Source organism: Bos taurus, chromosome 14 (genome assembly GCF_002263795.3).
Source record: "Bos taurus isolate L1 Dominette 01449 registration number 42190680 breed Hereford chromosome 14, ARS-UCD2.0, whole genome shotgun sequence".
Lineage (NCBI taxonomy): Eukaryota > Metazoa > Chordata > Mammalia > Artiodactyla > Bovidae > Bos > Bos taurus.
Window position 1 is genome coordinate 3,115,019 of NC_037341.1, and position 12,343 is coordinate 3,127,361.

Sequence of the window (12,343 nt, forward strand, 5' to 3'; positions counted from 1 at the left end):
TGTTGCTGGGGGAGAAGGTAGGTAGGTGAAAGTAAAACAAAAACAACACCTAAGGGTTGTTGCCAAAGTGTCAAATCCATTTTTTAAGTGAGCAGCAGGAAGTGCTGTGATTGTTCCCCACCCCCCGAATCCCTCTGAATTAATCACCATTACCTTTATCATCAGGAAGAAAGTCTTTGGGAAAAGTGGAGAAAGAGGCAGGATGAGCACATCTGAGGGGAGGTCGAGAGCGGGCTGCATGTCCTGGGTGGTGGCTGTGTCTACAGGCAGCAGGGTCTTCCCTTGGGGACTCTCAGCCATACCGCAGCTGCTGACTGCTGCCCTGAGAGTGTGGGGGCCTCTAGCTCTGAGCCCTGGCGGGAACTGGCCCTGGGAGGGGTGTGGATCCTTCCACACGTAGACCCATCATCCCCAAGCGAGGTCTGAGTTCAGCGTCTCCCTCTCCGCCCTGTGGAGGAGCTGAGCTGAGGGAACGGGCGTGGCCCGGGGGCTTGGTCTACGAGAGGTCCTTGGCCTCAGCGCCAGACTCCCTGAGGCCCGGGTAGGGCCTGTCCAGCTGGCCGACCGTGGCCACCTGCACTAGCACCCCAGCCCACTCCGCCCAAGAAAGGTGTGATGTGCTGGCTGCAGACAAGGTGCCGAGGTGGGAGGGTCCTGTGGGAAACGGGAGGCAGGACCAGGCCACGTGCCCTCAGCTCTCAGGGGGACGTTCTCCCGCGTGTCCTCCACATGTTGGCCATCCTCAGGGTGTGTGCCCGCCAGCCCCCCTAGACGAGGCTCCTGTTCCAGGTACACCCCCGTGGGCCGCTCCTTCTTCACGGCATCTGAGGGCTGCTCCAACCCACTGGGCGGGGGCCGAGAGGTGTGGTTTGGCTTCCATCAGTCCGTCCGGCCTTCTCTCTGGAAGATGATGCTGAATATCGATGGTAAGCAGAGCCCCGGTGCTAGGGTGGGGTTCAGGAGCAGGGCCCCTGGGGCCAGTTCTGCATGCACCTGCTCGTGAGCAAGGGCAGCAGCGCTGAGGCTTGACCGTCAGAGCCTCTGCAGGGTCCCTTCCCCAGACAGTGGCTCGGTGCTGCGGGGGCTCCCAGCTGCCCTTGGTGTTGGATAAACTTCAGCGAGATGGAGGCCAGGAGGTGGTCAGAAACTGCCAGAAAACCCACGACTTGTGGCTGTAAAGCCCAGTTTTACTCTCAGAGGTGACCTTAGCCTCTGTCAGCCCCTAGCGCTGCCCTGGCTAGAGTGGGCAGTGGCAGTCCGTGCCCCAGCGCGAGTCCCCACTGCCACACCCCCGTGCCGAGTCCGCTCCATGGTCAGGGGGTGCGGAGGCCAGGTGCCCTCCTGCCTGGCCCGGGGCTCGGCCGTGGAAGGGGCTGCACCAGGCAGACCCCGTCACGTCTGTGCTCTTCTCTTCCCGCTCACAGTCTCGGCAACAGCGTTCTATAAGGCACAGCCAGTCATTGAGTTTGTTTGTGAAGTCTTGGATTTTAAAAGTATTGAAGAACAACAGAAACCTCTGACAGATTCCCAAAGGGTCAAGTTTACCAAAGAAATCAAAGGTAAGCAGCTGCCTGCCTTAGACCCGAGGGGCACACGGCCAAGGGGGCCCACATTTCTCCTTGGAGGCAGGGTCAGTCAACGTCAGACTCGTCAACACAGGGACAGGGTGGCCCGTGATGTCTGAGCGCGGAGCAGCCCAGGGCGGCAGCACGACTTAACCAGCGTCTCAGACGTTCCAGAACGTTGGCTCCTCTCTACTTGGGGTGTCTGTACACATCAAGCTTGGTCTCCACTCAAGGAAGTGCAGTCCAGGGCACCGTGGTCGGGCTGGGCCCTCCTGCCCGCCATCTGGTTGCTGAAACGCCCCGGAGCCTGGCCGTCAGCACCTGTGCTTCCCGGGGGTGTACAGAGGCCAGCAGCAGGGCTTTCTGCTAAAAATAGCCCCTCAGGAAGCACAGAAGGCCATGGGCGCGGACGCCACGCTCTCAGCGGAGCCCACGTCGTCCACTGTCTCTGAGCACAGTCCTCGGGCTTCGCCACCCCTGGGCCGGGGGCACCCCTGCGGGTGAGACAGCCCAGCCCCAGGCCCTGTGGGTCTGCGGGTGATGGTACCCTGAAATCCAGTGGTCTGTCAGTGGGGTGTGGTGACAGGCCAGGCCGAGTCTTGATGCTGAGGCCCAGCCGCTCTGTCCCCTCAGGTCTAAAGGTGGAGATAACGCACTGCGGGCAGATGAAGAGGAAGTACCGCGTGTGCAACGTGACCCGGAGGCCGGCCAGCCACCAGACGTGAGTGCCCCCAGCTCCCCCCAGCCACCGCACGCGAGTCCCCCCAGGCTCCCCCCCAGCTCCCCCTAGCCACCACACGCGAGTTCCCCCAGGCTCCCCCCAGCCACCAGACGTAAGTGACCGTCCCTTCAGACTCCCCCCAGCCCCGGCCTCCTCTGTCACTCACAAGTCCAGACTCTGCATGGTGACTTCTGGAAGTGCGCCTTTGGCTTAGTCGATCCATACTTCACATCGTGGGATGAAATTATAAAATCCCACCTGTTGGAGGCAGTAGCGGGGATGAGATTGGATGTGGTGGGGTGGGTGGGGACTCCTCGGGGTGGCTGGGGACTCCCCTGGGTGGGTGGGGACTCCCCTGGGTGGGTGGGGACTCCCCATCAGTTTTCCTGAATGTCACCAGTGCGACAAGGGCTGTGTGGGCTCACTGTCCAGTCCTCTGCAGTGAGCAGGGGCCGGGCAGGGTGGTGGGCGCGAGTGGACACTGCCTGGACTCGGCCTCTGCAGGGTGCCCTGTCACAGCACAGGCAGGCGGGGTCCCCGTCGAGGTAGCAGGCGTCCTGGCCACACGGGGGCCCTGCTGTCTAAGCCGTGTGGCCCCCTCACCCCACCTGGGGCCTCCTGGCTCTAGTGGGGACTTGTTAGTTTATTTCGTGATCATTCCAGGAGAAGCACCTGGTGTGTCGCTGGGCACTGGTTATAGCAGGGCACCCAGGGCCTCGTGCAGCAGGTGGCCAGGGTGAGCCTGTGTCCTGGTCCCCGTGCCCGGCACCCTTGGCCCCAGCCCAGCCTGTGTGACCGCAGAGGCCCGAGCAGACGCTGCTTATCCCTTTTGCCGTCCTGTCTGGAAGGTCTCAGATTGTCTGGGGCGGGCTCATGGAGCACGCAGCCTGTGAACAACTTTCAGAGTCGGTGCGAGGCGGGCTGGAATGCACACAGGCCGTTCTTCCTGGCTTTGTCTTTGTCCGGATCCTTTCCAAGTCCCCTAGATGTAGGTGTCTCTTGTGATTACTGCATATCGTGAGTGGGGGGGTATTTTTCCCTTTCTGACTCTGGAGATAAAACAAAAGTTTGGGACTTGGGTATGTTCCCAATGACCCAGAGGGCATGGTGTGGTTTTGACTGCTTTGGGTGGCCCTCCATCTCCTCCATCCCTGAGAAAGCAGACCCAGGAAGGCTGCGTGAGCAGGTGCGTGCGGCCCGCGGCGGGCTCCGGGCCTGAGCCGTCTCTCTCCCCTAGGTTCCCGCTGCAGCAGGAGAGCGGGCAGACGGTGGAGTGCACGGTGGCCCAGTACTTCAAGGACAGGCACAAGCTGGTTCTGCGCTACCCCCACCTCCCATGTTTACAAGTCGGACAGGAGCAGAAACACACCTACCTTCCCCTGGAGGCAAGCCCCCGCCCTCTGTCTCTGTGTGCTGGGCCCAAACTTTGTGACTCCCGCCACTGTGGGACCTCAGGCAGGTTCACAGACGTGGTCTAGCCTGTTTTCGCATTAATAATAAGATGGGTTTGGTAATTCATAGGATTTGTGTGAAGGTCAAGATCATGTGTATGTGTGCCCAGCAGACCCCTGGGACAGGAAGTGTAAAATCCACTACTTTGGATTTTGGAGTTTGAAGAATAATCGCCCGGGAAAAGATCAAATACTGAAATGGAGATCCGAGTTCTAACTATTTTCTGTTAGTGTTCTAAATTCTCAGTGCTTGTCCAGTTGCTTGAACATCTGGGCCATGGTTGGGTTTTTCCCGTCTGTGTCCAGAAGGTAGACAGCTTCCCTTCCCAGGAAGCTCTGCTAACGCTCCTGTCTGAGGACTGGGCCCACACAGCCGTGCTGAAGCCCCAGGCCCGCCCGCCCTGCAGCTGTGTCTCTTTCCCTGCGCAGTCCCCGGGCTCTGTCTGTGTTACACCGGGTTTTCTTCGGGGGTTCTGCTGTGGACCGGAGGGCCTCCTCGGGGCTGCCGTTCCTGGTGGATCTCAGGAACCAATCCCCGCCCCCGCCCCACCAGTGTCTGTGCTCAGCCCAGACCCGCCCGCCCCCCGGCCCCTGCTGACCCCAGCTCCCGTGTCTCCTCGCAGGTCTGCAACATAGTGGCAGGACAGAGATGCATAAAAAAGCTGACCGACAATCAGACCTCAACCATGATCAGAGCGACGGCCAGGTCGGCCCCCGACCGGCAGGAAGAGATTAGCAAGCTGGTGAGCATCCCATCGTGGGTGCCGGCCTCGGGTGGGGACGGGGTCCCCGGGCATGGCACCCTGGTGCTCTGGACAGACGCGGCTTCTGGAAGGAAGCAAAGATCGCCCCCCGACCCTGAGCCTCTTCTCTCTTCCCTTTCAAGATGAGAAGTGCCAGTTTCAATACAGATCCATACGTTCGTGAATTTGGAATCATGGTGAAAGACGAGATGACAGACGTGACCGGACGGGTCCTCCAGCCGCCCTCCATCCTCTACGGGGGCAGGGTAGGTGGTGCGCTGGGCGGGGCCGCTCTGCTGGTGCTGGGGGTGTGTGCCGAATGCTGACGGTGAAGCAAGAGCGTCCAGCCCCCTTCCCCGCCCCTGGAGGTGCAGACCATGGTCAAGGAAGAGTTCTAACCCCCTTCCCCGCCCCCAGAGGCGTCGACCACGGTCAAGGTAGAGTCCTTCCTGCTCCTGTGTGAACCTGTAACAGCTGTTGGGCTTCGTAGAGGACTGGTTTCCTTGAACCTTTAAAGTTTCCTGAGTCCCCCTTTTGCTTTTCTAAAGGTAAACTTTATTACCCCACCAGACTTTTAAAGCCATCGTTCTTTGTGTGAGGGGGATGCGGTCAGTGATAAATTGTCCACAAGTTCCCTGCTGCCTCTCTGCTTTCTAACTGTTGTTGGGGTGGTATTTGGGCACAAGTACCTCAGTTTAGTTAATGCAAATGTTTGACCTCTGGCTCTGGTCAGTATGGTCCTGACCCTTGAGCCCCTTAGGGCTCCTGAGAAATTATTCTTTTCTCCTGGGCTTTTCTCCAGCAAGGTGGTGGGTAGGCGGGGGGAGGTGGAGCGCAACTTCAAAGGTCACAACTTTGGGAATTCCCTGGCGGTCCAGTGGTTGGGACTGGATACTTTCGCTGCCGGGACCTGGGTTTAATCCCTGGTCAGGGAACTAAGATCCTACACACTACGTGGCCCCAAAAAGGAAGAAAACGCGGAAGTCACGGTGCTTGTCCACCAGGGAGCACCGTGGGAGCCTGCGTCCGCCCGACCTGACTGCTCCACCGGGGGGGCAGGGCCTGTAGCAGGCTTTCATTTTGTTTTGTTTGCGGGTTTTTCCCTTTCTTATTTTAAAATGCAAGTTGTATTTATGAAAATGTTTAAAAGTTCAAAAAATGCAAAGAATTATAGGGGAAAATACCTCTTTTTTCCCCACATCCCAGCTGATCTCCCAGGAGGCAGTTCTCTTTGTAAAATCACCCTAGGGATTATCCATGTGTTTTTTTTACTCTTTCTTGTGTGCATAGCAATGTATTAAATACCCTTCTATACCTTGCCCCTTTTAACTTACTGTTTTCTCTTAGATCACAAGGAGGTCTTGGAGTGCGTATGACACGTGGCTCCCTCATTGTTCTAGAGTGTTGCTAGGTAGTCCCCTGTGGGGGGTATGCCCCCTGGGCCGTGGGTGTTTGGGGCTGCTCCCTGCTCTCTCCAGGAAGCCTCCTGGCTCCTCCTCAGCACCCTTGTGTGCCTGGGAGCCCAGACACTGCACCCAGGGCACCTTCCTACCTTCCTGCAGCCCAGTGGGGAGGCGAGTTCCCCTTTGCCTGCCAGAAGGGGTGAGTCCTGGTAAAGCCAGGACTGCAGGTCCTGCGTCTTTAGTGAAGGCAGGAGGCGTCTAGAGAACAAAACAGCTCTTTAACCTTGCAGGAATGTTAGAATCCTAAGGATTCGAAGTTTTTCATGCTTCTAAATGAACAAATTTTCCAAATCTCTTAACCATTATAGTGGGAGCAAACAAGTCTCATCACGGGCCCTACCCATTGTCCTGTCAGACAAAACATTAAATGTCCCCCAGCAACATTCGCTGATGTCTGGGGTCTGACAACAGCCCACCATGGTGGTGGCTCTCTCTTACAGAAGGAGGCTGGCCAGAGTAGGGTGCTAGTTTAGAAAAAAATATGAAACAAAAACATTCATTTCTGTAATGTTTGACTTTTACTGTATACTTGTATTACTTTAATAAGAAAAAGAAAGTGTTTTCCATTAGAAAAACGGAGTAAATGAGCACAACTCAGACACACTGAGTCCCGCCGGGCCTTAGGCCCACAGGCTCTGCTCCCTCCAGCGGCCCTTCCTCCCGGTCCCTCGAACTCCAGCATCACTTGGAGGCAGCTAACAGATTCCTTAGGTGACAGTCAGTGTTGAGCCCTGGTCCTTTCTGGTGGAGAGATGACAGAATCAAGCAGACGCATCATCTGTTGTTTCTGTTCTCAAATGGGAATAGCTTGAACAACGGCAGGCAGTGGGGAGCGGGGCACAGGGGGCTGTGACTCGGTCCCCACTGGCTTGTCCGCCCCCAGGCACGGGGCTGGGAGAAGCGCCCTGCTTCCGTGCCCTTCCCTGGCTGCCCTGGCTGGTCCTGGAGGAGGGAAAATCCTTGTTTCTGAGACAGAAGGCCTTCCTGTTCCTCCTGGCTACCTGTGAGGGTGGGTGGGGCTCTGGGCCCTCCCCGCTCCCCCTCCCGCCCCTCCATCCCTCTGCCCATTTTCCAGCCACCCTCCGCCCAGCTCACCTCCCCCATCCCACCTCTCCGTCCCTCCGTCCTTGGTCTGTGCATCCGTCCAGCCCTCCTGTGAGCACTGGTGGCCCCCGCAGGCCCCCACAGCGCAGACTGCTCAGCGCTGGAGGCTGCACACAGGCTCGGTCCTCAGCCTCAGGAGGCGCCCTCTGCTTGGGGACCAGCCACAGCGAGGACAGTGACAAAATCCAGGGTCAGAGGACTGTTTTCTTCTCACTCTGAACGTCTCGCCATTTGCAGAATAAGGCGATTGCCACCCCAGTCCAGGGCGTGTGGGACATGAGGAACAAGCAGTTCCACACGGGCATTGAGATCAAGGTGTGGGCCATCGCCTGCTTCGCCCCCCAGCGCCAGTGCACGGAGGTGCACCTCAAGTAAGGCTGCCGGCCGGGCCCGTGGTCCTGGGGGGCCGTGGGGAGGCCTGCTCCGAGGGGCTGGGGCAGGTCAGGCTCTCCGGGGAGGGCGGGGCTTGGCAGAGGGCGTTGCTCGGGGTGGGCCGTCAGGAAGGGGGAGCTTTGCTTCTCAGACTTGTGGGAGTGAGTGTGCAGAGGTGCAGCAGGTTATGTGAGAAACAAAACAGTGAATGACGGCAAGTGTACGGTGAGCATGAAAGTCGCTCACTCATGTCCGACTCTGCACCCTGTGGCCTGTAGAGTCCAGGGGGTTCTCCAAGCCAGAATGCTAGAGTGGGTAGCCATTCTCTTCTCCAGGGGATCTTCCCCACCCAGGAATAGAACTGGGGTCTCCCGCATTGCAGGCAGGTTCTTTACCAGCTGAGCCACCAGGGAAGCCCAAATATACTGGAGTGGGAACCTCTCTCTTCTCCAGTGGATCTTCCCTACCCAGGAATTGAACCTGGGTCTCCCATATTGCAGGCGGATTCTTTAGCAGCCAAGCCCGATAAGTGTACCAACTAGAGGCAAAGAAGAAAATTGTATTTACTGAACTAGCACTGTTTTTAAAAGCACTTTAGATTCACATTTCTATATCAGACCAACCTGACGCAGTGTCAGACACTTTGAAAGCAGCACCATAAACATGGAGTTTGGTTGCTCATGCTTCTGCAAGCAGCTAAGACCTAACAGGGAACAGAAGGTGCCTCCCACCTCCCTTGGGCGGGAGCAGGAGGGGCCCACGGAGCAGGGAATCGCTGGTGGGCTTCTGAGTGGGCCTTGGTCCCAGGGAGCTGCGTCTCTCGGTGCTCTGGAGAGCTGGCATGAGGGACAGAGCCCTTTCTCCCACACCGCTGGCAGAGAGAGCGGGGCGAGTGGGGTGTACAGTCTGACCTCAGGCTGCCTCCCCCGCTCCTGTCTGGGGCCCTTGTGTCATTCTCCTGGCGCCAGATGGCCCCAGGGCAGGTGCACCCGTGGGCGTAGACGCAGAGACGCGCTCATGGGTTTCTTTAACTGCACTAACAGAGGTTGGGTGCTAACTGGCTGGGGTGGGTTGGCGTATCCTTGCTTCATTGTAAAAGGCTGGGATGTTTCTATCCCTGCACTTAAAATAGAAGCTGTGGATCTGTCTCCCCAGCCCCGCCTGTAACGGGCGCAGCTGCTGGTGCTACTCTTAACTGTGGGCTGTCTTGTTTGCTCCCATGACCATGTCATCCGAGTCCAAGCTGTGTGCATGGGATAAACCAGGGGAATCCAAAGGGATAGTCAGTTCATGGCTCTCCTTGCCCTGACAGTGCTCGGCGTCTGCGGGCAAGTGGGCGGCAGCTGTTTGTGCCCGACTGTGAAAGAACAGCCCTGTCGCTGCCTGGGAGGGTCACAGCTGGTGGGGGTGGCGGGGCCACGATGTGGCATCTCCTGTTACATCGTGACTTTCCGGCACCTGTGTGCTGAGCACATGGGCAGCCTCTGTGCGTTGTCTTGTTGAAACAGCCACGTCTCGGGCTTCAGCAGGGACTCAGAGCTCAGTGAAAATGGCTTGGGGTCTGGATCTGTTAACACTGCCCTTTCTTGGGGCCTCTGGTGGGTCTGGATCATTGGCATTCTGGGTTCTTCTTCATGTAACGACCCTGCTCCTCCAGGTCCTTCACGGAGCAGCTCAGAAAGATCTCGAGAGACGCGGGCATGCCCATCCAGGGCCAGCCATGCTTCTGTAAATATGCCCAGGGGGCGGACAGTGTGGAGCCCATGTTCCGGCACTTGAAAAACACGTACGCTGGCCTGCAGCTGGTGGTGGTCATCCTGCCGGGGAAGACCCCCGTTTATGGTAGGTCTTGGTGCCACCCCAGCCCTGGCCCTACGGATGCGTGGTGAGGCCTCCGCCACACCCAGGGGGAGCCTGTGTCTGAGCGAGACCAGGTGGTGTCTGATTGTGGCCACACATGTGCCCAGGGTCACCTTGGCAGTGTTATCTGAGGCCCCGGTTCCCCGAGATGGGCATCCCGAGGGGGTGCGGGATGAGGCAGGCGTGCGGTTACCTTGTCTGCTGCCGACACAGACTTCGACTGGATGAGAAATGGTCACGTGATGTGCACGCAGTAATCCCCTCAGGGGGGATGGGGCAGTCCTCTTGTGAGCCGTGCCATCTCAGAATCCTCTGGGATTTGATCAGAGTCCTTTCTGCCAGAAGGCCGGTTGCACTTCCACCTGGCTCAGAGTTTCCAAGCCCTGGGATGGAGTCCCAGGCGCTGGTGGGGAAAGCTCCCGGGTGTAGACAAGCGATGGTGAGACGGGGAAGTGGGTGCATGTGCAGACGTCTGCGGGAAGCCCGGTGGGAACCGGAGGCCCTGTGCAGGAGGTGTGTGGGCACCACGGGGCAGAGGCAAGAGAGGTGCGGTTGCCTCACTGACTGGCTTCCCCTCTCCTATGGGCTCTGCGTCCACGAGCGGGAGGAAGCCCAGGTGACTCTTCTCGCAGGGTCTCCCGTCTCTGCTGGCCTGTCTAGGGAGCAGTTGCCCACTCGCTTCACAAGAGAACCCAGAATGGAGGGGGGTGTAGGCCTGGAGAGCGCTTTGGCATCAAGTTTCTATGGCCAGGGACTGAGGATTCACGGGTTTATATTTTTAACTACTCGAGCATTTGCTTGCTGTTTCGAGTGCCTGGGTTCCAACCTGGCCCTGTGCACACTGCCCTGTCAGCCTGGAGAAGTTGCAGAAACGCCCCTGACTGAGAGCGGGCCTCCCTGAGCCAATGGGGGACGCCCTGCAGCTGGCACAGAGTTGGGTCTGGGCTTGGCCGCGTGTGCGGCAGGCGCGCGGGGTGGGCAGAGGAGCGCCAGGGAGCCGTGCTGAGCACCCCGTTCTCTCGGCAGCCGAGGTCAAGCGTGTGGGAGACACGGTGCTGGGCATGGCCACGCAGTGTGTGCAGATGAAGAACGTGCAGAGGACCACGCCGCAGACCCTGTCCAACCTCTGTCTGAAAATCAACGTCAAACTGGGCGGCGTGAACAACATCCTGCTGCCGCAGGGGAGGTGAGGCCGGCCCTCCGCCATGCATGGGGCAGCTGTGGTGACGCCCTGGGCAGGGCGGTGCCGAGGCGGCTCTGCTCAGCTATGCCGAGCGCTGTCCCGGGCTTGGCAGGCGCAGGAAGTGAGTGGGACGAGGGTCTTGGCTGCTCCTGGTCTCGGGGTCCAGGTCCCCTGAGGACCGATGCCAGCCCAAGGAGAAGGGCTTTCTGACCCCATCCAGAGGTGGGTCCCGCACGTGAGGTGTGGCAGCTGTGTGGCCAGTGCCATGTAGACAGGAGGGCCACACCAGCGCCCCAGGTGCCCGACGGTCAGCTCCAGGACGGGGCTTCCAGAGCACGAGGTGGCGCTGTTGGCCCCAGGCCAGGGCCGGGCACTGGGGGCTGAGCAGCCATGATTCAGTGGAAGGGGGCCCAGAGCGTGAGGGCCTCACGGGGGAGGTGACACGGTGCAGACTGGGCACTGGGGGCAGGGCTGTGTGGACACCGGGAGCAGCCTGCTCCAGAGGGTGCAGGCCGTGCAAGGGCCTTGGGGCAGCCTGCCTGCCGGGAACGTGGCAGTCATTCTGCTCAGAGACTGAGGGGCGAGCCTGTGGGGGCCTGGCACTCGCTCCAGGGGAACACAGCCGTGGGGGGAGGCTCACAAGTGCAGGTGTAGCCCCGCTGACCTTGTTCTGAAAGGCGACCCCAGCTCTGGCCCGCCGGCATTGTCCCAGGAGAGCTGCTGGTGGGAGCTAGGCCGGGGGTGCCCAGAGCCGTGAGTGGAAGAGGAGTCTAGATTGGCCCACCCTGGGCTGTGGGAGCGATGAGGTGACGCCAGCTGAGGCAGGGGTGCAGGGGCGGGTTGGGGGGAGCCTGTGCTGGAGAGCCTTGTTCAGGGCCCCTCACGTGCGGGTGGTATTAGAGCTTCTGGGCTGGAGAGCACCGTGGGGTGCAGTGTAGACAGGAAGGACGGCCAAGCCTGGGCCCTGCGGGGTTCAGGGTTGGAAGGTCGTGGAGGGAAGGGGAGCCCGTGCGTGGCCGCCACATGGCACCGACCAGCCAGGTGTGACAAGGTGTGAGGCTCTCGGCCACAGGGCCGGGGGACGTGTGCAGGTTGCAGGTGACCTTGCAGAGAGCAGTCCTGTTGCCATGGCAGCACGAGGCCCCGTCTGGAGGCAGGAGACGGGCTCAGCTAATCCCAGAGCTCTGCCGCAAGGCGAGCCGGGGAGCCGGGGGCAGAGTGGACTGTCCAGTGGCTGGTGTGGTTGTGCCGGTTCAAGGTGTGAGTCAGAACTGCGTGTGTGGGTGCACCCGGGACCCGTCAGAGGAGGGGGAGGGCAAGAGGAAGAGCAGTGGGTACCTGGGGGGCTCAGCACAGGGCACCTGGGCAGCACGTGAGTCCGGGAGGAGAGAAGGATGAGGCATCAAGAAGGCTCCCGGTCGCACAGCCGGTGAGGCTGGGACCTGCCAGCTGTTGGAGAACCAGGCCCCCAACACCGCCTCTTTGGGGAGGTGACTGCTGGAGTGTGGCCAGCATTTAGAAGATCCTGGGAGAACAGCCTAGCTCCTTGCTTCCCTACTGGGACACATTCATCCCCCGAGAATATGTGGCTATGTCTGGAGACATTGGGGTGTTGGGTAGAGAGCAATGCGGCTGCCAGGCGCCCTGCAGTGTGGCCGCAGGTCCAAGGTTGGCTGCAGACCGTGGACTCTATGGACGCGATTATCTTGGAAACATTCAGTCATCTCCCCGAGGAGAACCCTCCTGTCCCTGGGCCCGGCCTCAGCGGCCGTCCACACCTGACCACCCTGGTGCAGTGTACACCTCCTGCAGCCTCTCCCGCTCCGGGTCGCTCTGAAGCAGGTCTCACCCTGAGCCTCTTTGTCCCCACAAGGTGTTCTC

General features: G+C 59.7%; 1 protein-coding gene and 1 long non-coding RNA gene across 2 annotated transcripts in view; one reads left to right on the forward strand and one right to left on the reverse strand.

Annotated features, from left to right (window-relative positions):
* AGO2 (argonaute RISC catalytic component 2) overlaps positions 1-12,343 on the forward strand; it is a gene marked incomplete at its 5' end in the record, with an annotated part of 37,419 nt that overhangs the window by 14,209 nt on the left and 10,867 nt on the right. Inside the window, 9 exon segments of the mRNA NM_205794.1 lie at positions 790-926; positions 1,425-1,559; positions 2,199-2,286; positions 3,524-3,671; positions 4,361-4,480; positions 4,624-4,746; positions 7,285-7,418; positions 9,077-9,261; positions 10,306-10,465. Coding sequence (NP_991363.1) covers positions 790-926; positions 1,425-1,559; positions 2,199-2,286; positions 3,524-3,671; positions 4,361-4,480; positions 4,624-4,746; positions 7,285-7,418; positions 9,077-9,261; positions 10,306-10,465 — 1,230 coding nt within the window.
* Positions 1,505-3,910, reverse strand: LOC132342172 (uncharacterized). The gene is made up of 4 exons (XR_009490431.1): positions 3,660-3,910; positions 2,959-3,335; positions 2,453-2,544; positions 1,505-2,220 (listed from the first exon to the last, which is right to left on the reverse strand). It is a non-coding gene; the product is annotated as an uncharacterized lncRNA (long non-coding RNA).